This window comes from Cucurbita pepo, chromosome LG06 (assembly GCF_002806865.2).
Source record: "Cucurbita pepo subsp. pepo cultivar mu-cu-16 chromosome LG06, ASM280686v2, whole genome shotgun sequence".
Lineage (NCBI taxonomy): Eukaryota > Viridiplantae > Streptophyta > Magnoliopsida > Cucurbitales > Cucurbitaceae > Cucurbita > Cucurbita pepo.
Genome location: NC_036643.1, coordinates 9,121,659 through 9,147,546, shown reverse-complemented (window position 1 = coordinate 9,147,546; position 25,888 = coordinate 9,121,659). Strand labels below are relative to the sequence as shown.

At 37.6% G+C, this 25,888-nt stretch overlaps 3 protein-coding genes across 4 annotated transcripts; 2 read left to right on the top strand and 1 right to left on the bottom strand.

Annotated features, from left to right (window-relative positions):
* Positions 1-513: 513 nt before the first annotated feature.
* On the top strand, positions 514-6,243 carry LOC111796485 (protein LIKE COV 2-like). Its single transcript, XM_023679124.1, has 7 exons — positions 514-737; positions 2,149-2,201; positions 2,287-2,396; positions 3,097-3,264; positions 4,576-4,673; positions 4,805-4,928; positions 5,899-6,243. Exons 1-7 carry the CDS (start codon positions 633-635, stop codon positions 6,009-6,011), a joined length of 771 nt encoding a protein of 256 aa, XP_023534892.1. The 5' UTR covers positions 514-632; the 3' UTR covers positions 6,012-6,243.
* Positions 6,244-8,501: 2,258 nt separating this feature from the next.
* LOC111796565 (polypyrimidine tract-binding protein homolog 3) lies at positions 8,502-19,306 on the bottom strand. Of its 2 annotated transcripts, none has more exons than XM_023679239.1 (15): positions 19,223-19,306; positions 18,661-18,723; positions 16,213-16,284; positions 16,042-16,118; positions 12,852-12,933; positions 11,820-11,943; positions 11,454-11,518; positions 11,314-11,363; positions 11,189-11,230; positions 11,047-11,098; positions 10,904-10,964; positions 10,773-10,786; positions 10,394-10,501; positions 10,165-10,308; positions 8,502-9,340 (listed from the first exon to the last, which is right to left on the bottom strand). In XM_023679239.1, exons 2-15 carry the CDS (start codon positions 18,715-18,717, stop codon positions 8,951-8,953), a joined length of 1,338 nt encoding a protein of 445 aa, XP_023535007.1. In that variant the 5' UTR covers positions 18,718-18,723; positions 19,223-19,306; the 3' UTR covers positions 8,502-8,950. The 2 variants fall into 2 exon arrangements, with proteins under 2 accessions (XP_023535007.1, XP_023535008.1); XM_023679240.1 differs by having other exon boundaries at positions 10,904-10,961.
* A 3,456-nt stretch (positions 19,307-22,762) lies between these two features.
* On the top strand, positions 22,763-25,888 carry LOC111796564 (40S ribosomal protein SA-like). The gene is made up of 5 exons (XM_023679238.1): positions 22,763-23,003; positions 23,560-23,822; positions 23,997-24,194; positions 24,296-24,518; positions 25,583-25,888. The coding sequence occupies exons 1-5, from the start codon at positions 22,862-22,864 to the stop codon at positions 25,681-25,683; spliced, it is 927 nt and encodes a 308-aa protein (XP_023535006.1). The 5' UTR covers positions 22,763-22,861; the 3' UTR covers positions 25,684-25,888.

Below are 25,888 nucleotides of genomic sequence, written 5' to 3'. Positions count from 1 at the left end.
ACCACTACATAAATAAAGAGATCCATATACCAGTCATGAGCAATGCATTGTATGTCCCATAATAGGTCCCATTCTTCTACCCTTTCCCAGGAGTCACGGATGGAAGTGATTCAACTAGAACGGAGAGGATTGAGTACAGAGATGCAATGAAAATAATCCGGGTGTGAATCAGGTACTCATCGATTAGGCCTCCAAGTCCTCTTCTTCCCCAATTTACCTCTCCACGCAATTAAAAGATTGAATGCATGTTGGTTTCTCTGCCTCTAACGGACAGGTTTCAGAAAGAATTCAGTTCAGATGTGGGATACCGTTAGCTACAATTGACAGAGTGACTCGTACGAAATTTTTTTGAGTTTGGCCACAGGAGACAACGTCTCGAGATAATCGATGCCACAGGTTTGTGTGAGCCATATAGGAAGTCGTGGGCTAGGGCGAAACTAAGCCACTATAAAATTTAAAAACATAAAAAATAAAAATAAAAATAAAAATAAAAAATGAAATAAAATAAAAAGCTGCGCTGGGCAGTTATCGACGCGAACAGCCAAAGACTCAATTCTCAAATTCAAAGAGAAAAAATTCAACGAAACGAGCATCGGGAAAAAATCCAGAGTTTCGACCTTAGTCTTCCTTCAATGGTAGATAATAGAGAATCCACTTCCGTTCCGATGATCGAATCTGATCCCGACGATGATACTCCGAAGTCCCCTCCAACTTCTCCCAATTCATCCACTCGCAAGGTATTCCACTCCATTTTTTGGCGTTTTTACTCGTCTTTTATCATCTAGCAAAACTTTTTCTGTTGATTATATCGATTCTGTGTGTTACTTCTTTATCGAAGCTATTCTAGGTTTCATTCTAGCTGAAATGGTACTTTTAGTTGAAGGATTAATAGAGAAGGAAGAGGAATTAGTCTGTGATTGGCGATGGGTACTTAGGGATTCTTTTCTCGGCGTGATTAGATCTTCAGGAACAATATTTTACTTGTTTAAATACTACAGAAAAGGGAAGCTGTTTACTGATATATGAGTCATATGATATAGAAACGGTTGGAAGAAAATGATGTACTTAAAATCGCTTTTGAAGATTTTCCTAATCCTTCTTTTCTTGAAAATTTGGTGAAAGGTTCTTCTATGAAGCTTTCAGTGAATTTATTGATCATGCCAAAGTTATTGAAATATCCCTTATGAATTGGTGTTTCTCATAGCCTCGTGTAAGAAACTTGGCGGTGCATTCCTTTACTGATATATTACGTATCTTCAATGTATTCCAAAGTTCTATTGTGACCAGAATTGTGAGATTCCACATCGGTTGAGAGGAGAACGAAGCACTTTTTATAAGGGTGTGGAAATCTCTCCCTAATAGACATGTTTTTTAAAAACCTTGAGGGGAAGCCTGAAAGGGAAAACCCAAAGAGGATAATAACTGCTAGCGGTGGGCTTGAGCCATTACAAATGGCTTAACGACCTAGCCCAAACCCACTTAGATGAAGCTGCAAGGCGTACAAAGCCAGACACCGGGTGATGTGCCAGCAAGGAGGCTAGATCCTGAAGGGGGTGGAAACAAGGCAGTATGCCAGCAAGGATGCTAGCCCACATTGATTGGGGGGAACAAGTGCCAAGGTCGATGGACCTGGAGATCCCACGTCAGTTGGAGAGGAGAACGAAGTATTCTTTATAAGGGTGTGAAAATCTCTCCCTAGCAGATGCGTTTTAAAAACCTTGAGTGGAAGCCCAAAAAGAAAAACCCAAAAGAGGACAATATCTGCTAGTAGTGGGCTTAGGCTTAGGCTTAGGCTTAGGCCGTTACAATAATTTTGGGGAATCTTGAAAATTTTCTTTTGAAATGGGGCTGTTGATTGTTTTAATTTGAGAATATGTGGCTTCAACATCCAACCCTCTTTCAAACAATGAAACAATATGGTGTATTTGAAGTTACAACCCTAGTGACTGAAGTCAGCTTAGAAAAGGTAAAACGCAAACTAGCTGCTGGTTTTTCGCCATTTCTTGGTGCTAGAGAGTACTGGGAGGGTTTTCTCATATCCACCCAGTATTTCATGTTTTCCAGCTAAATAAACTACTTTATGGATTATGAGTATCCTTAAAAAGAAATTGGTATTTCAACCATGTCAGTTATTGGGTTTTTTTTCAGGCTTGCTATGCTGTTCTCCAGAGTTGGGTCTCAAAGAAGTTCATGACTGGATGGTACTGCTTATCTGCTATTGTTTAGATCAATTTCTACGTCTTCCATTCCAACTATACTAGATTTTGATAAATGATGGAATTGCAGTGTGGTTCTGTTTCCTGTTGCCATTACATTCTTCACCACATGGTGGTTTATCACATTTGTCGATAGCTTCTTTAGCCCGTTATATGCCAGACTTGGAATAAACATATTTGGTATGACTCTTATGATCCAGATTCATTGTTCTTGGTTAAGTTCTGATGCTTTGGAAAATATTTTTATGGACTTCGTACGTTTACTGACTCTCTGCTCCATTCCATTCCGTTCTCATGATTTTATTTTCAATAGAAGATATAGCTTTAGATTTATCCATTATGTGAGATCCCACATCAGTTGGGGAAGAGAACGAAATACCCTTTATAAAGGTGTGGAAAGCGGAAAGCTTTCCCTAGTAGACACGTTTTGAAAACCTTGAGGGGAAGCCCATAAGGGAAAGCCCAAAGAGGACAATATCTGCTGGCGGTGGGCTTGGGCCGTTACAAATGGTATCAGAGCCAGATATCAGGTGATGTGCCAGCAAGGAGGCTAGGCCCCAAAGTGGATTGGGGTGTCCCACATCGATTGGAGAAAGGAACGAGTGCCAACGAGAACGTTGGCCCCGAAGGGGGTGGATTGTGAGATCCCACATTGGTTGGGGAGGAGAACGAAACACCTTTTATAAGGGTGTGGAAACCTTTCCCTATCAGACACATTTTAAAAACCTTGAGGGGAAGCCCGAAAGGGAAATCCCAAAGAGAACAATATCTGCTAACGATGGGTTTGGGCTGTTGCACCTTCTTTTCATTTGTAGATCACTAACTTCTTCATTTTCTTACGATTACGATATGCATATTTCATAAATGATTTTTGTTGCAGGTCTTGGATTTGTTTCGTCGTTGATATTTATACTTTTTGTTGGTTTATTTGCTTCGTCGTGGACGGGTTCCACTGTTTTTTGGCTAGGAGAATGGTTCATAAAAAAGATGCCCTTTGTAAAGCACATTTATTCAGCTTCCAAACAAATTAGTGCAGCCATTTCTCCAGGTACCTCATGTGCTTTCGTTTGTTGATGTATCTTTGAATCTCTTGTTTTCCTATTTTATAGATTGACTTTAAGTGCGTTAATCTTGGTTTAAGTTACTGATAAATGGGTGATCTATAATATTGTTAGGTCATGTTCAATTAATCTTCATCTATTCTTTTCATCCTAATATTGTTACATATGATGAAATTTCTTTTGATGATGTATACTTAATAGGATGGTTTATATTAGTTTAAAAGTTTCATCTTTTTTCTTTGATGGTGATTTAACTTGATAATATCATGGGAGGTCCTGAATGGAGATCCCACATCGGTTGGAGAGGTAAATGAAGCATTCTTTATAAGGGTATGAAAACCTCTCCCTAGCAGACGTGTTTTAAAAGCCATGAGGTGAAACCCATAAGGGTAAGCCCAAAGAGGACAATATCTGCTAGCAATGGACTTAGGTTGTTACAAATGGTATCAAAGTCAGACACCGTGCGATGTGCCTATGAGAGGGGAACGAAGCATTCTTTATAAGGGTGTGAAAACCTCTCCCTAGCAGACGCGTTTTAAGAACCTTGAGGGGAAGCCCGGAAAGGAAGGCCCAAAAAAGATAATATCTGCTAGCGGTGGGCTTGGGTTGTTACATCTGATCTTCCCAATTTATATTTTATAGTAATTTGGTTGAAATTTGGTCAATAGTAAGTAGATGGAATGAGTTTGTTGAGCCATTGTGGTCACCATCCTACGAGTTACCTCGACAACCAAATATAGTAGGGTTAAGTGATTATGGTTACTTATTCGATAGGTTAATTTTTATTAGTATAATTTTCTTTTAGAAGCTACTTCATGTTTGGTGAGATTCCACCTTGATTGGAGAGAGAAACGAGTGCCAGCGAGAACGTCAGGTCCCAAATGTGGGTGGATTATGAGATCCCACATCGATTGCAGAGAGGAACAAGTGCCAGCGAGGACGCTGGACCTCAAAGAAGGGTGGATTGTGAGATCCCACGCCAGTTGGGGAGAAGAACGAAATATTTTTTATAAGGGTGTCGAAATCTCCCCCTAGCAGATTGCATTTTAAAAACCTTGAGGAGAAGCCCAAAAGAGAAAGCCCAAAGAGGATAATATTTGCTAGCGGTGGGCATGAGCTGTTACACGTTTTCTTGCTATTGCAAGGCCTCGGTACATTAATATCGTTGTCAAAATCTAGTATAAATGTAAATTTTTTTATTTGGTGATTGCTTTTTTCTAATTGTTTGGATAAAAATGACAGCACTATGAGGTATAACTAGTTAACGGATTTCGTTCTATCTTATTCCTTTTGCACAGACCAAAGTACCACAGCATTCAAGGAAGTAGCCATAATACGGCATCCTAGAATTGGTGAATATGCAATTGGTTTTATTACCTCATCCGTTGTCCTTCAGGTATTTTGTGTGTCCAATCAGTTAATTTCATATTGGTTCTTCCAGTTCATCATAGGTGTTGCAGTCCTGTGATTCTAACTTAGATGTATTGACTTGGTTATGCCTTAAGTAAATTTTGGATGATAATGCAGATGAATGGATATGAAGAGTTATGCAGTGTTTATGTTCCCACGAATCATCTATATATCGGTGACGTTTTTCTTATTAATTCTGAAGATATCATACGACCAAATTTATCAATCCGAGAAGCCATAGGTCAGTGTTTTCTTTTGATGAAATTTAATAAGATGTTCTTTCTCATGTTGATGGCTTTGTTTACATGTGATTTAGAGCGAATAATTAGGACTTTTTATTAGGTCTTGATTTTAGAACTCATGATTACTTCAACCTCCTTCTCTGGAATTAGAATGGAGCCTCATCTATTGAGATGACGAATTATTTACTTTAACCTTATTCCACTCTGAGTGCGGTGGAATATGTAATCGTCTAAGCCCACTGCTAGCAGATATTGTCTTCTTTGGGTTTTCTCTTTTGAGTTTTCCCTCAAGGTTTTAAAATGCATCTACTAGGGAGAGATTTCCACACCTTTTATAGAATGTTTTGTTCCCCTCTTCAACCAATGTGGATCTCACAATCTACCTCCCTTTGGGGCCTAGCGTTCTTGCTGGCACTTATTCCTCTCTCTAATCAACGTGGGACCTCACAATTACACCAGACAATGTGCTAGTGAGGACGCTGGCCTCAAAGGATGGTGGATTGTGAGATCCAAATCGGTTGGAGAGAGAAACAAAGCATTCTTTAAAGGGTGTGGAAACCTCTCCCTAGTAGACGTGTTTTAAAACCTTCAGAGGAAGTTCGGAAGCAAAGAAGACAATATCTACTGGTGATGGACTTAGGTTATTATAGAAGAAGCCTTCAAATGTTATCTTTCGTTTTCTTTCGTTTTCTTAAGAAAGATGGACCACTTAGAGATAAAACAAATATAATTTCAAAAACCAAAAGTTTACCGAATGAAACTTAACCTTTTTAGTTTTCAAAATTTTTAAATAGGTTCTGGAAACACTTTTAGAAACTAGAGAACAACATATGAGTTGTAGTTTTATAGGCTTACTTTTCAAAATCAAAAAGCTATAAATAAAATAGTTTACATCTTCAATAAACAGCTCTCTCCATTTTGTTATATGCAAGGCATTATTATAATGAGGCCTTTATTTGCATAATGCAGAAATCATTGTTTCAGTAGGAATGACAATGCCACAGGTGATATCTCCTGTTGAAAGAGAAAGGATTCCACGTCAAAATAATATGATCCCGTTGAATAGAATGGCTTCCATTTGAAAGCTTACACGGTATATGATTTATAGCATTTACTGACTAATCGTAATCTTAACTTGTAACTCTGCACATAACTTAACTACTTACGTTAGAGGATATTCGAAACTCGGTATGTAAATTATTCTAATCTACTGTATACGGAGCAGAAAACATCCAATCTTGTTAGTTTTTTGCTGTTCATTTGATGCCTAAATAAATTACACAAAGAATAGAGCCATTGGCTTTCATATTCTCACCTTTCATAGATGGAGGGCTTCTTGATTCCTTTCATCTTTGGTCAATGTCAAATAGGTGTGTTGATAGTTCGGTAAACTCAAAACAAGAAAAGAAAGAAAAAAACTGTGGTGCTCATATTTTCATTCTTCTTAGAGAGAACTAACGCTATAGAAACAAGGGCGGACTTAATGCTCTCGTTCTTCTCGAAAAGTAGCACCCGCAGATGAAAGAGTGGACGAGCTCCTCCTGTTCGGACCATGGTATGGTATGCATGAAATAGAGATAGTTACAAACACGTGACATGAAAATTATTCTTAGAGATGGTTACAAACTTGTGACATGAAAATTAGAATAATTTCTTGGATTATTATGCATTTTAATTTTCTTTCGATTGGTGAATTCAAATACCAAATCAATAGTTGGGAAAAAGCCATTTACTCATCGTGGCAACAGAAGAGTGATTGTGCGATACTTGTTCTAATCTAGCAAACAAGTCAGCGGTGTGAGATTCAGATTTTATGGGTAGTACTAGCACATGCTTGAACCTTGGATCATGTTTGCGAGAAATGCTTTAAAAAATGTGAGTAGGGAAAATACGTTGAAAATAATTTTAGAGAAAGCAATGTTATAAACTAAAAGCGAATATATTATAACCACGGCTTTGTTCACATATGACTTGGGTATGAAGAATTGACAACTAGTCACATTCCCTATAGTTTGTTTTGGGGTAAATACCCTGGCGAGTGGTGGTATGATTTTGGTGACTGATAATATACTCGTATTGACACAACAAGAATACTAAAGGTTCTATCTTACATGAAATATAGTAAAAGGGGAAGTCTGCGATCATAGACAATAAATCCTAGATAAGCATGATGAGACATCCAACATTCCCTAAAAAATGTTCATGTCAAGTGTAGTTTATGAACAACTAACCCATAGCTTCATTTCAATGAATAATTCCATAAAATGAATTTATATAATAAGTCAGCAGCTTTTCTCGTCACGACGTATCGTACCCTTAATTTTTTTTTTAAATACTCATCTTTTTTTATTGGATATGTATTGGGATTGGATACCCAACAAAAATATATTGTAAAATCTAGGATTTCCATTCAAAATTGGCACAACTACCCTCACATACAATAAATAGTTGTTTCAAAATCGCACTACCCATCATCACTTGATGAAAAGTAGCTCTACCCATCATCACTTGATGAAAAGTAGCTCGTGAAAAATACTATTTAGAATCGAGTAGCAGAAAAACCAAAATATTTATGTTTTGAGAGTAATAGTCCCTTAACTCATTATCAATCCAAGACGTAATGAGTCGTTAACAATTTTAAGAATAAAAAATCTAAGAGTAAATTAAGATCCAGTCATATACTAGTTTATAAAGAAAGATTAAATATTTTGTGATATAAATTTATACAAACTCATTATATATAATACCTCCAAATGGATGGTTTGGACCAATCCATTTGTAACCATTAAAAATTGAGTCATATCAATAGTGTTCCTAATATAAGACATCTAACCTTATCCGTATACCATATTCCTTAGGTAATTTCTTAAACATGATTCTACCGTACATGATCTATCTATTATTAAAAATTACATTAATAACATATTACATTTAGTTCTTAAATCAAGATGGAAACCTCATTCCCCTTTAAGAAAATGTACGGGTTCATCTGTACTGTGTACTGCAATTGTCTAAGATTAATCACTGTTAGTTCAACTTCTCCAACACGAGTCCTTTTGACATAACATTCTCAGCCACTCAAAAGTCAAGAGTCTATAGGAACCAGACTATCTCTCTTGATATTTATACACAATATCTTAAAGTAGCATAGTGACCTTTTGGCATAAGATCCTTAGCCGTTCAAGAGTCAAGACCCTACATGAACCGGGTTATCTCTCTCTTGATACTTAACAAAATGACTACTCGTAGTTCTTATTAGTGTACTCATGCAACAGCACTTACAACAGCTCATAGCTACTTTATGCATGGCGTAACGACATATACCTAACATATTCGTATCAAATACAGGAAGAAAGAGAGCTACAAAGGGAAAGCAGGATAGAGAGGCAGTACGAAGGTGGGAGATAGTGAAAGAGGATAAACAGGAAGGGAGAGAGAGAGAGAGAGCGAGAGAGAGAGAGAGAGAGAGAGAGATGGCGAGGGAGGGAGAGAGAAAGAGAGAGATATCATTTAACAGCTATTTCCTTATCTGTGAAGGCTAAGGTAAGGAGAAAGGAATGGATAAAACTATGTGAAAGACAAAGTGTTCAACAATAAATTAGGCAGAAGAGATGAAGAGTACTATGAACTAAAATTACAACAGCCAATGGCCTGATTTGCCAGAAATTACAAACACATCATATACATACCTCCTAACAAAGAGATCCTCAACTCAGAAAAGGCAGAGGTTAGCTTTCCCTTTTTCTTCCTGTTCTTCAAAACTGATAAGATAAAACGAAATTCTAACTCCGTCGTGAAGTCGTCTCGACAATAATTTCGGTTAGCACAAGAGAAAGAAGAGAAGAGAAGAAGTATTGAGTCAACAACAAAGCAGAAGTACAATCCCACCAAAAGTCCAAAGACAAAGTTAACTGTTACAAGAAATAAGACAGTATGCGCCATATCATCTCCATTTTTAAAATCCTCAACACCAATTAAGCATTAAGAATTCATCACTTACGCGTTTAATGCCGTTGTTAACTCATATACTCTGCAGCTGGGAAAACGAAATGCGAATGATCGACCCACTAAGCGAACTAGCGTGCTTGCAAACAAGAGCTTCAGTGGCCTGCTCCTCAGTGTCAAACATGATGAGTGCCTGTTTCTTCCCGTTCATCTCAAAGAGCTTGGTGTTGATGATCGGCCCGTGCTCCTCGAGGAGATTCACTATTTCTTCTTCAGTCACTTCCTGGGATAACGATGAAATGTGAATCATCTTTGTTGGGGAGCAGCAGTAGCGGTAGTTCTTTGCAGCATTTCGGTTAAAACGATTAAGATTTGAGTTAGCATATTCATGAGTGTCAGCCCCTTGTGTAATGTTAGGATGCTTTGAGAAGTTGACCTCCAATCTCTTGCCAAACAACATTGCTCCCTGCACAAAAATGCAAAATACTGTGAGGTATTTGTCACCCAAGAAACCAAAGGCCCTTTAACAAAACTAAATCTTCAATAGAGTTCAATAGAAAAAACAGCACAAACCAAATATATTTTGCATGTTTTAAGCTTTTGGGTCTCATTGGAACTTATCTAGATAAAAAAATAGGTGAATCTCTTTGGAGTCTACCGCTAACAGATATTGTTCTCTTTAGACTTTTCCTTTCGGGCTTCCCTTCAAGGATTTCAAAACACGTCTACTAGAGAGAGGTTTCCACGCCCTTATAAAGAATGTTTCATTCTCCTCCCCAACCAATGTGGGATCTCACAATCCACCCCCCTACGGAGCCCAACGTCCTTACCGGCACACCGCCTCGTGTCCCCCCCTTTCAAGGCTCAGCCTCCTCGCTAGCACATCGCCTAGTGTCTGGCTCTAATACCATTGGTAAAGGCCCAAGCCCACCGCTAGCAAATATTGTCTTCTTTGGGCTTTCTCTTTTGAGCTTCCCCTCAAGGTTTTTAAAAAGTGTCTACTAGGGAGAGATTTCCACACCCTTACAAAGAATGTTTCGTTCTCCTCTTCAACCGATGTGGGATCTCATATAGGGGAACCAATATAGGAGATACCAAAATAGGTGATCACATGTTCAAATTCCTATTATGTAACTTCTTCCTCAATATTTCTGCTTTTGGCTTGCAACTTAAGCTAAAGGCCTCGTGTATATAACGAGTTAAACATTGTCACAACTCCGTTATAAAAGATAAAAATAAATCTTTAGAAAATAAACCCCAATGCATGAGAGAAATGTAATAACACCAAACCTTCAAGAAGTGCACAGCTAATTCTGCCTGGAACCCATCTCCCATCTGAACAAGTGCATGATCAGGTTTATTCCGGAGAAGCTTAATTCTTGCAATGTTACCGTATATGGAGAAAAGGTTAAAAAGCTTGTCTTCATCTATTCTCTGTAAAAAAAATTAACAGTGGCGTCAAACATGAAAATATAAACTTGAGAAAGAGCTTAACAAAGAATAAAAAATTATTACTCACATCAGGATTCAGATTGGACACGAGGACTGTACACCTGTCGTTAGTCCCGCTAACACCAGGTGGCAAACCTCCTCCAAATGCAGCAGCAACAGCAGCCGCATTGGCCATCTAAAAGTCAAGTAAAAAAGACACATTATGAACATCAACAATAACACCCAATTCTGTAGACAAATTTCTAGATCTTAAATTAATTTAAGAATTCCCTGATGTGATCAACCATATTCATCAAAGGATCTGGTGGAAAGTACAATCAATATAGTGTATGATTAATATATTATTCCAAAAGGAAAGGAATAATTCCTGATAATCAATGAATGATCTAATAGTAGCTTATATTCTTCTATCATCTCAACCATAGTTTGACAGGAACAATGCACACCTGTGGAAAGCCAACTGGAACCAAAGAAAAAGAAGAAAGAAAATCTAAGTATATGGTTTTCCTGAAAGAAAAAAAAAGCATAAATACATGATGTGATATTATATATCAATTATGATGGAAAACTCCAGCACCTGGTCCTGCTCCAGATGCTTGAAGTGCATACATGCCTCCCGCATCACCATATCCAGGCTGCTGCACATCCAGATAAGAAAATTAAGGTTTCCCGAACGAGAAGGGCAGAGATTATAAGAATTTAATGTGTGGTGGTACATACTTGAGATGACCGGCCTTTTGGTTCAGAAGGCAGGCTAGGATTTGTGAAATCCCTGGACCGATATCAAGAAGAAATATTTATACAAATATAATCCACGATGCAAAAGGGAGAGAACTTATTGAGGATTAATTTTGCTACAAACCTTGAACGTTCATTGTTGTAGTTCACCTGTAACTCGTCAAGACTGCACAATGAAACCCATAATCTATAATTAACAAGTAAAGACAGAAAAAATCAGAAGCATATCATGATTGGTATAGAACCCACTTGGAGAACTGAATGTCAAGCTGACAGCAACCATCATATATATTGCGTCCCTACAAAGAGTAGCAAAAGGGTCCATCTTTCAAGTAAGTAAACCAGGATCAAGTTAGAAGTGACTGGTCGAACAGAAAGTAGAGGTTTACCTGTAGTGCAGTCCTAGCGGAAATAGCACATTGGCGAGTTTGATACTGTATGAGAGCCTGAAAACCTACATAAATGCAATTAAGATATTCATGCACAAGTCTAAAGACTCACTGAAAAATAAAAAAACGCTTCAAGTAAAAAGCAACAACGTATTTAGCAACAAGTTTTAGATGAAAGGCTTAATTTTGATTTGAGGACCCAATGCTTGCAGGTGCAAAATGAGTTTAAAAAAATTAAAAAATAAACGACTAACTCGAGAAGGGAAAAAAGAAAGACAAACAACTCCAATAGAACAGAATTTCAACATATCCATGCATAAAAGTGATGATATGAGAAAGGGGGAAGAAGAGAGAACTTAATCTAACCAGCTGACTTCTGAAATGTCACGATCTTCTCCACAAATCCATGTGGGAAAAACACTTGATGCAGCACTTCCACTGTAATGGGATATAGCATGTGATGGATTGTGACTAAGAGTATTCGATTTGGCTGCTCCAGAGAGTGACCAAGAGTATTCACATGGAGAAGGACGAGAGAAGGAAATAAATTGAGAAGAAAAAGAGATCCAAAAATATTATGCATGTTTTTTCTAAAATTATAGAGTACCAGCAATCTGACAAAGACGCCTAGCTAGGCGTTGGGTAATGGTTACTGGTTAGTAGTATAGTAGATACATTCACTAATACCAAAAGCTTTTGCTATTTAATTAAAATGAACTTAATCAACTCGTTCCTTTATTCCACTAGTTTCACACGGGGGCTCATTAATGAGCCCGACAAGTCTCAAGCTGTCAACAAGTATTTCACATGGGTAGGAAAAAACAATAGTGCATGAGTATGAAATTAGTATCACCATATTTGATTAGGTTCCATTTAAATTACATCATTATTATAGAGAGCAATCGATATTCAGAATTCAAAAACATAAAATGGAAATGATGCTTATGGTCAGACAATCAAATGTAGAAGTGGGTCTTCAACAAAACTTTTGATATTTATTCCAAGAAATGCATAAAAATTATCAGAATAATCATACAATACAAGAATATACCAACCTTACGAGGAACATTACATTAAAATATCATACATTTCAGATGAAAAAGGGAGGGGAAGAAGGCAAACATAGTTGTCCTAAAATATATATAGTATACCATACTGTTAGAAGCAAGAGAGATTCCAGCATGATAAAAGGCTGAAAAATAAAAATCTATCGAGCTTTCACAAATGTGAAAAAACTTAAAGTGGTATCACGAGTACTGACTGTTCAACACAAAAACTATGCGTTAACTCATTACATTGCATATTTATCGAGGTCCATTCCTACCCCAAGTCATTTCAGAGTTTCCATTATGTTATCTAAGCATTATCCTTTTAAAAGTCAGGTAAATAGTTACAAACCTCATCTCCTCGTCCTTGAGCATTCTGATCAGCAGTAGTTAGCTCTTGATGTGATGAAAACTGGACATAAACATTCCTCCCCCTGAAGAAAGGACAGAAAAGAGTTCAAACATCAGATGCCTCATTTAAAATTAAATTTGGAGGGAAAAAATGATAGTACTCACTTTATCTACAAGAGTAAGAAAAATAGACATTGCAATGGGACGATGATTAAAGAGATTCCTAATTCTATTGACTCGTGATCTAAGCACTTACCGAAAGAGCACCCCCTCTATCCCACAGTCCCCCTAAATATTAGCTGAGAATATCTCTTATTCCAGTACTCTTAGAATAAGCCCTACATACGTCAGTATCCTAACTACTTCACAGATGCACACGCACTATGCACCCTCTCCCTGTTCACTGTGTACTTTCACAATCAGAGAGTGTAACTATCCTGCCCCTAAAGAGCCACCTCGTCAGAAGCTTAAAGTTAGGACACATGCTCCCCAATTGCATCTTAGTTGAAGCATTCTCCCAAGTTGCGTCATAGATGAAACATCTTCCCAACAAATCAAAATTTTGTGGGTTCTCAAGTTCCCAGTGGCAGTTCATAGCCCCAACACTTCGGCAGGTTTAACACAGAATCATATCAGATGTGAGCTGAGGTGGTAAAGGAACTACTAGGAAAGTGTGGTCAGCAGCGTCAGCTGCCTTCATCAATTGAGGGAGTGTGTGAATAATTATTGGTATTATTAAGCATATTGAGAAACAACAGCAAGCCTTATTCAGATTGATGTCTGTTTTTATGCTTCTAAGCCAAAGGAAATGCAACGCTACCATTATTGGGAACAAACATACAATAATATGCAGTGAGGCCAAGAAAACTATGCAACCCCTTAATGTTCCAAAAAGGAGGTCATTGTTCCACAGCAGCTACTTTGAAGGATCCACAATTACCCCTCTCAAAAATAGGGAAAACTGACAGCTTCTTCACATTTGCCACCAGCATTACCAATACGGTGGTTAGATGTCGCGCATGAGCATGTTTGAATACACTATACATATGAAACTCCATCCTTTTACCCCTCTCATGAGGCTAGTAACTTTTCATCTGTTGTCAAAAGAAAACTAAACTGACTATTCACAAATATGAAACATCCTTCAATCCACCTTAACTCCTCCGAAGGTTGAAAAACATTGCACTCCCACTATTACATCTAAGCTCCATAAGGGCAACGAGAAGTCCTTGATCTCTATGAGATCTGATGATGACAATATTACACCTTGGACAATGGTAAGTCAAGCACCTTGGACAATATTACACCTTGGACAATGGTAAGTCCTTGATCTCTATGAGATCTGATGATGACAAAATTCCCTACGAACCTATCTACTCCCTAGGACACAACTCATTTTCTTGCCCATGGACAATGGTAAGTCAAGCACCTCCACATGCTTGATGCAATTGAAATTATTTTTTGGATAAATGATAAGTACCCCGCTATTCGTGAATACTAGATCCTCCAATTTTCTAATCTGACTTTAAAGCTTAGTGGTTTTAGGCACATCCAATCTGACATAACGTTTAACATTAGTCCCCTTGCTCATTGTTCCCCAGTGGTAGACCGATCCTCCTCTAACTCAACTTCTTCTTGCACATAGTTGAAAACAACTATGCCAACTTTGCAAGTTTCATACTCATTGCATGACCATCACCTACAGCTCCTTTAAATTGATGCCAAGAGAAGTTTAGGCATAAATCATAGTCTTGAGCTTCATACAAGTCGAACTTCTTATTTTAGTGGACATATCATCTGGGCAGCATCATTCTAGATCTAAACTAGGGTAACTAACCAACCAAGCAAGTCCAAATCCAAGTAAATAATTTCTCAGCATTCTCCCTTTAGAGAAGAATACCTTCTTCTAAGCAGATAATCGCTTTTAAACCTTTTCCACCAAAAGATCCCGAAAATCCTCACACTTTAGGTTACTATCTAAGGCAACCCCAATTGAAAAGAAGGGAATTGACCCACCTCACAACCCAGTAAAGAAGCCTAGATAGAACCTTACCTTGGAGGGGCAACCGTTTAAGCCAATAATAGAATTCTTTCCTCGATTAAGTTCGAGGCTAGACATCACTTCAAAGAAAGACAGAAACATATTATGATAAACTAAGGCCTTTTCCTCACCTAAACAAAAAAATAATGTTGTCAGCAAACTTAAGATGAGAAGGATGAACCAACTCCCTGGCCATCTTAAACCTTTCAATCCCCCCCTCCCTTTCAAACTAATCTACTTAGGACATCGACCACTAAAGGGGGGGAAGGCGACAAAGGACCTCGTTGTTCGAGTCCCCTCATGGAAAAGATCTTACTCCTTAACATCCCATTGACAGACATAGACAAAATTAACAGACCTAATATAATTTCACATCCAAGCCCTCCAGTTGTACCGAATTGGTATCTAATCTTGTCTGCATCCTTTTTTAAGAAAATAGAGATTTTCATTGACGAAATTAAAATTTATTACAAGAGTACCAACATATTAACACAACCCAAAATTGATGAAATTACACAACTCTGAACCCAATAAACTTGAGAAAACACTAAACTGAAGGAGAAAAAACTACCATGAACTTTCCAGATAACAACAGTCTAACTTCAGTCATTGCAACTTCTCCAAAAAAAAAATAATAAGAAGAAGAAGAATAAAATTACAAATAAATAATAAACAAAATCCTTGCAACTTCAGGAACAGATCAAATGACAGCATCAAAACTTGGAACCAAGACTTCAACTTCTGAAACATCAAAACTCTCTACCATCTAGTTAATTAAACCACTACCTAGAACAATATAACTCTGGTAGGGTAACACAATAGAGAACTTTTGTTGCTTACTAGAGCGAGCAAGATACAGAGTCAAGTGGTGAGTGAAGAGATTCAGGGGATCCTAGACTTTCCTCTGAGGTGAGATCTAAGCAACTCCTTTCACTACCATAGTCCTTCCCAAACACTAGCTAAGATCGCAAACTTACTTGAGCACCGTCAGTGACAAAATTATAAAAGGACCCACATATTTTGGCATCCTAACTATTTAACAGTTGCACTCTCCACTCTTCATGCCATATACCATTGCAAACTATGGTAATGCTAACAACAAAAAAGGGCCAATTAAATTCGCAGGGATAAATTTTAACGACATAAATACCTAATGCTAGGTTGAACATTTGCAAAGAACTGCAAAGCGTTAACTGCTGAGGGGACATCTTGCATCTGGATAAGAGCCTGAATTCATGACATGACAAAACAATGAATATTCCACATTAGCTCACATATAGAACAACCTCAAACATGCCACTGTATCAAAGTGAAGTCAAACCTGATTTTTAGCACGAAGCATCACAAGCTTGGTTATGACACCAAATGGCTGGAATAGCTGAAGCAAATCGTTCTGCATGGATGTAAAAGAGTACGGATTCAGAGAATAAATCAGGAAATATGAGACGTTCAAAAGATACACACATTAAGTCGTTAATAATACAAATAAAAGTTGAAGTGAAGATATCACAATATAGAACCACCCTTCAATAGAGTTCGAAATACCCCCTTTGGTGAACCAAAATTAAAGATAAAAGAATATTTGTGGGAGTATTTGTTTTGCAAGAATGAAAATATAATCATCCTGAGATTGCAACAGTGCTATTGAATTTATTTCATAAATGCAACAAAAGTTTCCCACTAGCTTCCCAAGATTTACAGACTCATCGAGGATAAATGCACCAAGTATGCATTGGGGAACTCTGGCTAAAATAGTACAAATGAGGTGGTCGGGGGATCGACCCTTCTACGCACATTACCTCGTTTGTATCATTTATCCTCGATAAGGAACTACTTGGTGGAATATGTGTTGCCTAATTCTTGTTTCCCTCCTCTCATTGATAGGTGGATTTTGTTATAGTCCGAAGAGAAAGGATGCTTAAATTTGGAGTTTTGTCCTTCATATGACTTTCCTAGCAAATCTTTCTATCACCACCTAGTCAATCTTTATCCCTCAAGTGTTGTCTAGGTGAAAATTTCAAAAAAAAAGGTTCATTCTCAAGTGGTGTCTATCAAAAAAAAAAAATGGTTGATTTTTTGTGTGGGAGGTGTTCCACAGAACGTCAACACCTAGGATAGCATTTCGAGAGTTGTGCAAATTGGAGTTGTGCAAAAGGGTTGTTGTATTGTATTCTTCGTAGACGAGTGGCTGAGGACATTAATTATACTCTTTGGAGTTGTGATTTAGCCGATGTTATTTGGAGTTGCTTCTTCAAGGAGTTTGGCTTGAACCTAAATAGACATAAGAGTTGCAGAGTGATGATCAAGGAGTTTCTTCTTCGCACTCCTTGTGAGAAGGGAAAAGGAAGATTTTTGTGACAACTAATGTTCATTATTAGGTGGAATCTTTGGGGGAGAGGAATAATAGAGTCCTTAAAGGACTTGAGAGGTCTTGGAGTAACATTTGGGCTCTTATTATGTACAACATGACTTTGTGAGCTTCGATGACTATGTCGTTTGGCAACTAGCCGTATGGCCTATTTGGAGGCCCTTTCTTTAAGTTGCCTCTTTCTTTTGTGGAGGTTCTTTCTTTATGTTGCCACTTTCTTTTGTGGGCTCATTTTCTTCTATGTCCTCGTATTTTTTTTTTTTTTCTTTTTTTTCAAATAACAATTTGGTTATTTAACAAATAAAAAAGGATGTATAATTATGTATAACTAGGAGTTGTTTGGTAATTTTGTTTGAATTTATTAATTGTGATAGTTAGTTCTAGATGGTTTAGCAGGCTTAAATGCTCTAGAAATAGAGATATCTCACACTAATATAACTGTTCGACATTAGTAATGTTTTGGTGGAGAGTTCTTGATGATTTCTTTCCTTGGCTTCTTAGCTGTATCAATTTTGGTATCGGAGCCCAATTTTCGTGAGGATTGAAGGAAAATAGAAAAACTAGAGAAGCTGGATGGAGATTTTCAAATCAACAAAATAAGTGGCTTCAGAACAACATTCACAACTTCACAATGTTGTGAGCTAGAGGACAGGAATTGATGTAGCATAGTCTGTGTGTAATTAGGAACAGTGTATTTAACGCTCGAGGTGTGGTACACTAAAGTACAATAGCCCACTGGGGTTTAAGCGCGAGGCACCAAAAGAAAGAAGCAGGCTCTTTTTATAAGGCTTACAATATAAAAAAAATGTAACTAAATTTTTTATATGTAAATAGAGAAAAAAAATGAATATCTTATACTAATCTTCATGTGTTTCTTCCTTAGAAGTTAGAAAAAAAAACTAAAAAACAGGATAGAAGTCGGTCTTTTTCAGACACTGATTATGGGAGTTTGGTAATTTTCTTTGAAATTGCTGATTATGTAAGTTTAGTTCGATTAGCAGACTTGAATCCTCTAAGGGCCAATCTCTTGCATTACTACACTTACAAACATTAGTAACGATTCTGGTTGAAAATTCTTGGAGACTTCTCTCCTTTGATGCTTGCTTGCATCATAACATAAATGAAATTGCACTTGCAACTTAAGAACTTCTAACACAATATACAGTGCTCCTTAATTCTTGTACTCATTAAATTGCAATAGTTTCTATAGTAATAATTGGAGATAATGGATGTAAAATTATATCAAAAGCAATCATATTTACAAGGTAGCTTAGCAAGTGAAGCATGGACTAGCATGCAGCATGGCAACAGCTCATCTACCATTATACATTTCAAGAGATTATTTCAAATTACAAAGCTATTAATTGAACTTGAGAGGGATAGAGAGAGAGAGATATGAACCTCCGATATTTCATGGCCAACATTCCGGACGTGAATAACCTTTGAGGGTTCAGTCATCCTCAACTGCTTGCAGCAAAAAAAAAAATCAAACACCCAAATTAACATTTCCAGAGGCTTACAAGACCAACTCAACCATTCTAAATGAAAGCAAAGAAATTAAGCTTCAATAAGGGTTGGCAATCCCAGTTTTCCAGAGATTAATTTAAATAAACAATGAACAGTGATTGTCCTGCCGCAATGCAGGCTTTGAAACCCAAAAACAAAAAGAATTTGACCAATCACAAACCAGAAGCCCAAAATCCCAAAATTAGAGAAAACTCAAATCAGAGTACCACAAAGAGTTCATAATTCAATCAATAAACAGTCAATGTCCATACAAAACAAGCAAAAACAGGAGCACCAAAGGTCAAAAAACCCTAGACTACTTCTTCGAAACAGCAATCCCAGCAAAAATTGAACGANAAAAAAAAAAAAAAAAAAAAAAAAAAACACTTCGTTGTTCTTGTGTTCATAGTATCTTCAAAGTAGCAAGAAATCAAAGCAAAATGGAAAGAAGGCTTGCCTGAGAGGAGAGAGAGAGAGAGAGAGAGAGGAGAGAGAGAAAAAGAGGCGAAAATGGAAGAGAAGGGAATCAGAGACTCAGAAGCGAAGGAATAGATCGACTGCCTCGCGCATAATACTGCTACCGTTGCCCTATGCTTCGCACCCCACTGGATTTATCGTACACCCTCACCCATATTCCTTTTCGAGGCTAAAATGGTAATTCACCACACATACTTGTAATCCCACGTGTGAATTATACTTTTTTTTTTTTTACTCTAAATTTATTTTAGTTTTAGGGTTTCAAAAAATTAATAAATTTCAAATTCTCTAACAAAAGCAAGATTTTAGGGTTTTTTTTTTCCTCGAGCTTAAATGTCGTACGTGCGAAATTGTTACTATGTTGTTCGGTCGATACAGGTTTGGAGTGAAGGTGCTAGGAAGAAGAGCTCGAATAAGCGTGTTAGTGTGGTCACGAACTATTCTCGAGAAAAGCAAGATTTTAGGGTTTTTTTCCTCGAGCTTAAATGTCGTACGTGCGAAATTGTTACTATGTTGTCGGTAAAGCAGATTGGAGGGCCTTTTGCAATTGCTCCAAAATCTAATTTGCCCGTCTCCACGTTGAAAAAAAACACACACAAAAAAATGTAAAACGTGTCTCGGTCGATACAGGTTTGGAGTGAAGGTGCCAGGAAGAAGAGCTCGAATAAGCGTGTTAGTGTGGTCACGAACTATTCTCGAGAAAAGCAAGATTTTAGGGTTTTTTTCCTCGAGCTTAAATGTCGTACGTGCGAAATTGTTACTATGTTGTCGGTAAAGCAGATTGGAGGGCCTTTTGCAATTGCTCCAAAATCTAATTTGCCCGTCTCCACGTTGAAAAAAAACACACACAAAAAAATGTAAAACGTGTCTCGGTCGATACAGGTTTGGAGTGAAGGTGCCAGGAAGAAGAGCTCGAATAAGCGTGTTAGTGTGGTCACGAACTATTCTCGAGAAAAGCAAGATTTTAGGGTTTTTTTCCTCGAGCTTAAATGTCGTACATGCGAAATTGTTACTATGTTGTCGGTAAAGCAGATTGGAGGGCCTTTTACAATTGCTCCAAAATCTAATTTGTCCATCTCCACGTTGAAAAAAAAACACAAAAAAAAAAAAGTAAAACGTGTCTCAGTCGATAGAGGTTTGGAGTGAAGGTGCTAGGAAGAAGGGCTCGAATGAGCATGTTAGTGTGGTCACGAACTATTTGAAATGAAGGTAGTAATTTGCTAACAGTGATAACTCGGAATGAGGTGCAAACGGTCTATGGTCGATGAATGAAAGTCGACAACAAAGGTTAGGAGGATGTGAGATCCCGCCTCGATTGGGGAGGAGAACGAAATATTCTGTATAAGGGTGTGGAAACCTCTCGTTTGTAGACGCGTTTTAAGAACATTGAGGGGAAACCCAAAGAAAACAATATATGTGCAACGGTGGGTTTGGACTATTACAAAGGAAGACTAATGTAGAGCAATGGTGCTAGTGTAGATGGTGGTGTACTCGTCGTGTCGGTGGTGATATGCTCACGACGTGGGTAGTGGGGCATCGTGGACAATCTCGATAATGATAGAGTGCAACAATGAAAAATGTGGAGTCTTTGAAGTTTAAAGAATACATTATAAATAATTACGTGTTAGTTTATAAAGAAATTGTTGACACGTGATTTGATATTTGTATAAGTCATCAATTGTAGAACATTTATCGGATCAGTATGGTAACCGTAGAAGAGGTGAATAGGGTTTTAACGCGTGATTAATTTTTCTAATTATGAAACTTTTTACAAATAAGTAAAAGATGATAATTACTGGAACAAAATAGTTCGTCAAAACAATAATCAACTAGAACATGAAATAAATCACAATAATAATTTTAAAATTAAATAGGAAAGAGCTAGAAAATATGACACTGTAGTTTTACAGTGGTTCGATCAAACTCGACTTACTCCACTCTCCAAGCGCCTCTTGGGAATTTGAATAAAGAACTTTCGACTCTTCCCAAGGATCAGAGCTCAACTGCTACACCGCTCTTTTTACGAGTTTAAGAGCAAACTCAATCCTTTCCACCACAGAGGATCAAACCGGTACAAGTATTTGAATTTGGTAGGAACACACCACAACTCTCTCAAAGAGTAATTTACAATTTGGAGCACTCACAACTATTTCATCACAATACAATAAAAAAATCTCTCTCAAGAATAAGATGAATAAAAATAAAATTAGAAGCTTGGAGAGAGCAACAATGGAAGCTTTAGAAAATTGAAGATCCAAGAATTTTGGAGGCTTTAATTTGTCCATCATTTTGATTTAGCTGTCATATCATCACGTCGGGTATGTTGTCTCGACTGTAATTTCTTCGTTTTAGCTTTGGTTTGAGTGATTGAAAAATCGTTAAAATCGTTATTCCTAACCCGACAGTTCAAAATACTGAAAATAGTTAATAATTAAAAGTAGGTTTGTTATCATGAAAACATCACTCAATTAAGAAACAAAAAGCCAACCGTGAGTATTTCATTCCTCGTTCGATTATTCGTTCAAGTGTGTATTGATAGAGGGTTAAAACCGACATTGGTATCATAGGTAGGATATCGAAACAAATGTTGTTGCTATACAACGTCTTGAGAGGAGATGCCCCGACGATGAAGAGTGGAAAGAAGGAGATTGTAACACTCCAATACTCGTTGTTCATGAAAAGTAACTTTGTAGCGTGGACATTAAAGATGTGTGTGTAATTTACCGACACAAAGGTGTGTGGGACACCATCAAGCATGGTGACGATGTCGAGGAGCACAAGGACAAGATGCTTCTCCCTTATGATGACTTCATTTTTTTGTGTGTGTCACCTGTGTTGGAATATTTCGGTCAAGTCTAGTGGTAAGTATACACGCCTGCCTGGGAGTCCATGCATACGTACGTGGGCTATGTGTAGAGACGTAATGCACATCCAATCACCCCGAATTCAAAAGTGAGACCAAGACGATGACAATGACGAAAAGGATAAATCCCAACATGATTGCATGCGTTTGCATTTCTTGACTTTAATACTAAGACTATTTACTGAGCATTTTTAAATACTCAAGTCACGTGTTACTTCTTTTCTTTCTTACTATTTTACCGTTTATTATTACTTCTGTCATATCATCATTTACTCCACCGTACACGATATTTAATTTTTTTTAAACGTAACATATATAGTTAATTATTAATTTAATAACTATAATATATTTTTTTATGTACACAATGAAAATTAAATTATTTAAATTAATAAAAGTAAAAATATTATTTATTTATATGAAATTATGATATTTAATTTTTTGGTATTTTATTATTAAAATTTGTATTATTTTGTTGTTATTAACTAAAATATATATTTTAATAATATTTATACGACAGCTTATGGGATGTTTTTTTTTTAATAATTATTTTTATGTTTATTTTTAAAATTTATTTATTGATTTAATTTATCCTTGAGGGTATTTTAGTAAATTTGCTATCTAGGGTTTTGAACGTTCCATAGGATAAATATTGAAGTTGCTTTACTTCTTTCTCTCTCCAGTTCGTTGAGCATTGCTGCGCCGAAGAGCACGAATCCCTTCTCCTTTCGTTTGCTCTGTTGATTACCGGATTCCGCCATGGCGACTGGAGCTGCACCGGCGCGTCAACTCTCACAGAAAGAGGCCGACATTCAGATGATGTTGGCAGCCGAGGTTCATCTTGGCACCAAAAATTGCAATTTTCAAATGGAACGATACGTTTTTAAGCGCCGAAATGATGGTGTGTTTTCATTCTATTCGCCTTTAGATCTTCTCTGGTTTGTTGTCTTGGTTTTGTTTTCTGTTTTTCATTATTCTCGGTGATTTTCGCTTGGAGTGATTCAGAAAGTGCCAATGGACGTGTTGTTATTGCTGTTTAATTTCATTCCTTAGAATTTCTAAGAACATATTGTGATTTGAATTTTATTTATTTTTAGGTATGAAGTTTCATTCTCTGGCTGTTTTTTTGTTTATCTCTTTAAATTGCTACTCTATTATCCGAAGAATTTTCTCCAAATTCTCCCTTGATGAATTTTACATTTCTGGTTTGGCACCAACTTCTGATGCAATTTTACATTTCGGGTTTGTTTTTCTATCGCGTTGAACTGGAGAACTTTGTCTACTCTACATGGTTTTGAGAATCGGTTTTCTTTAGTCTGTTGTCCAAAAGGAACTCTGAGTTTATTGAAGTGGTCAATGCTGATTGTCTCTACAGCATGTCAATGTTAGGTGATTTGAATTGTTGCATTGTGGTCGTGTACAATTTTTCCATTTTAAAGTTCTCCTTTTGCTTTCAGGTATCTACATCATTAACCTTGGTAAAACATGGGAGAAACTTTACATGGCTGCTAGAGTTATTGTGGCTATAGAGAATCCTCAAGATATCATTGTTCAGTCTGCTAGGCCCTATGGTCAGAGGGCTGTTTTGAAGTTCGCTCAGTACACTGGTACTCATGCTATTGCAGGAAGGCACACTCCCGGAACATTTACCAACCAGCTTCAGACGTCGTTCAACGAACCGCGTCTTCTTATACTTACTGATCCTAGAACTGATCATCAGGTGTTTAATTTAGAAATCAATAGCAGTACATGGTTTCAATTTAAGTCCAAGAAGAATGATGCCTTTATATTTTCAATTATGTTTGAATTCATGCTTGTTCCCTAGATTTATTTGTGTTTGTATTCACTAGATGCTGTTCTTTGTTGACGTCGCTTTGTTGATTCGAACTTGCAGCCCATTAAGGAAGGTGCCCTTGGAAACATTCCTACAATAGCCTTTTGTGACACTGATTCTCCAATGCGGTATGTTGATATTGGAATCCCGGCTAATAACAAGGGAAAACATAGCATAGGATGTCTGTTTTGGCTTTTGGCAAGGATGGTTCTACAAATGCGTGGGACAATTCGTGCTGGGCACAAATGGGATGTTATGGTAAAATTCTTAATGCAATTTTGTACTTGGAATTTAGAAATCACGTTTTGGCTGAATATTCTAAATTAATTACTATTCTTGGGAACTATTTTCTTGTGTAGGTGGATTTGTTTTTCTATCGTGAGCCAGAGGAGGCTAAGGAGAAAGAAGAGGAAGAGGCTCTTCCACCCCCAGACTTCGGCATTGCTGACTATGGTGCTGCTCCACTTGTTGCCTCAGATCAATGGGCCGCACAAATTTCTGATGCTCAATGGGGTGCTGCAGATGTGGTTCCTGCTCCTGCTGCTCCAGCCGCTTCGAGTGTCGAGTGGGCCCCAGAGCCAGGTTGAATCTTGAGCTTTTGTCGTTAATTGTTTAATGGAATCTCTATCTACCTTTTAGTGTGTCTATTCATGTAAACTAGCTTTGTTCTCTTTGAAAAACCTTTTCCTCTCTAGCTCCAGCCCATTCATCTTGCTTGCTCTCCATATGAAGTTTTTGATTAGTACCTACCTACCCATACTGCCAATTGCCATGTTCTTTGCCATTACATTGCCAATTACCCTGTTCTTTGCCATTACATTGCCGATTACCCTGTTCTTTGCCATTACATTGCCGATTACCCTGTTCTTTGCCATTACATTGTTTTTGCATTTTGGACATCACTGACTAGTAGTTATAAGATGCAACTAGTTGAGGTTGGTTTCAGTTTGATTTCCTGTTTGAGGTGTTTTTTGATTTACGATTTTAATGCCTAGTGTAACGTCTGCTAAGGAGAGGTTTCCACACCCTTATAAAGAATGTTCCGTTCTCCTCCACAATTGATGTGGAATCTCACAATCCACCCTTATTTGGGGCACAGCGTCAACACCGACACTTGTGCCCTTCTCCAATCGATGTGGGACCCCCAATCCATCCCCATTCGGGGCACAACTTCTTTGCTGACACACCACCTCATGTCTACCCCCTTCGGGGCTGAGCTTCCTTGCTGGCTCATCGCCCGGTGTCTGGCTCTGATAACATTTGTAATGACCCAATCCCACTGTTAGCAGATATTGTCTTTTTTGGGCTTTCCTTCAAGGTTTTTAAAACACGTATGCAAGGGAAAGGTTTCCACACCCTTATAAAGAATGTTTCGTTCTCCTCCCCAATTGATGTGAGATCTCACACCTAGACTATACTTGAGGCGTTATCCATGACAAGAGTGCTTTTAAATGGTCAAAAGTACTCTCAAGCCCAAACGATATGGTTCCTTGTACAATTTAGTGCTCTCACAAAGCAAGTGATAGTGTGGTGCGAATTAAGTGCTTTGCTGTCTTTTAATATCTTATATAACATAAATTTTCCTTTCCTCACACTCTACATGCATTTCTTCTCACTTTCTCTCCCTTGTTTTTTCTTTGTTGCAGTTCCATTGGCAGCAAATGAGTGGGAGGCTGCAGTAGCACCTCCACCACCGGCACCACCAGCTGCTGATGGTGCAGCACCTTCCTCCGCCAGTTGGTTTTGAGAGAAGTCCTAACGATTTGTACCCAAATGGATTCATTATCATGAGTTTGCTTGTTTATTTAGGAATATCACCCTTCTTTTTTGGCTGCTTAATCGACTCAATTTTGATTCTTAGTCCAGTTTTAGATTTAAAGATTGAATTATCTGACTTCCATTTACCCTTCTTTTTGAGATATATGAGAAATTATTACATTTACTTTTGAATA

Bases quoted from the DNA above. Each gene is read 5' to 3' on its own strand.
- LOC111796565 (XM_023679239.1), bottom strand. From the start codon at position 18,717: ATGACTGAACCCTCAAAGGTTATTCACGTCCGGAATGTTGGCCATGAA. The intron at 11,944-12,851 runs GTTTGTAACTAT...TCTCTGGAGCAG, and splicing joins CTCAAGGACGAGGAGATGAG to CCAAATCGAATACTCTTAGT. The intron at 9,341-10,164 runs GTTTGGTGTTAT...ATTTTTGTGCAG, and splicing joins TAGCTGTGCACTTCTTGAAG to GGAGCAATGTTGTTTGGCAA.
- LOC111796485 (XM_023679124.1), top strand. From the start codon at position 633: ATGGTAGATAATAGAGAATCCACTTCCGTTCCGATGATCGAATCTGAT. The intron at 3,265-4,575 runs GTACCTCATGTG...CCTTTTGCACAG, and splicing joins TAGTGCAGCCATTTCTCCAG to ACCAAAGTACCACAGCATTC. The intron at 4,674-4,804 runs GTATTTTGTGTG...ATGATAATGCAG, and splicing joins CCTCATCCGTTGTCCTTCAG to ATGAATGGATATGAAGAGTT.
- LOC111796564 (XM_023679238.1), top strand. From the start codon at position 22,862: ATGGCGACTGGAGCTGCACCGGCGCGTCAACTCTCACAGAAAGAGGCC. The intron at 24,195-24,295 runs GTAAAATTCTTA...TTTCTTGTGTAG, and splicing joins GGCACAAATGGGATGTTATG to GTGGATTTGTTTTTCTATCG. The intron at 24,519-25,582 runs GTTGAATCTTGA...TCTTTGTTGCAG, and splicing joins CGAGTGGGCCCCAGAGCCAG to TTCCATTGGCAGCAAATGAG.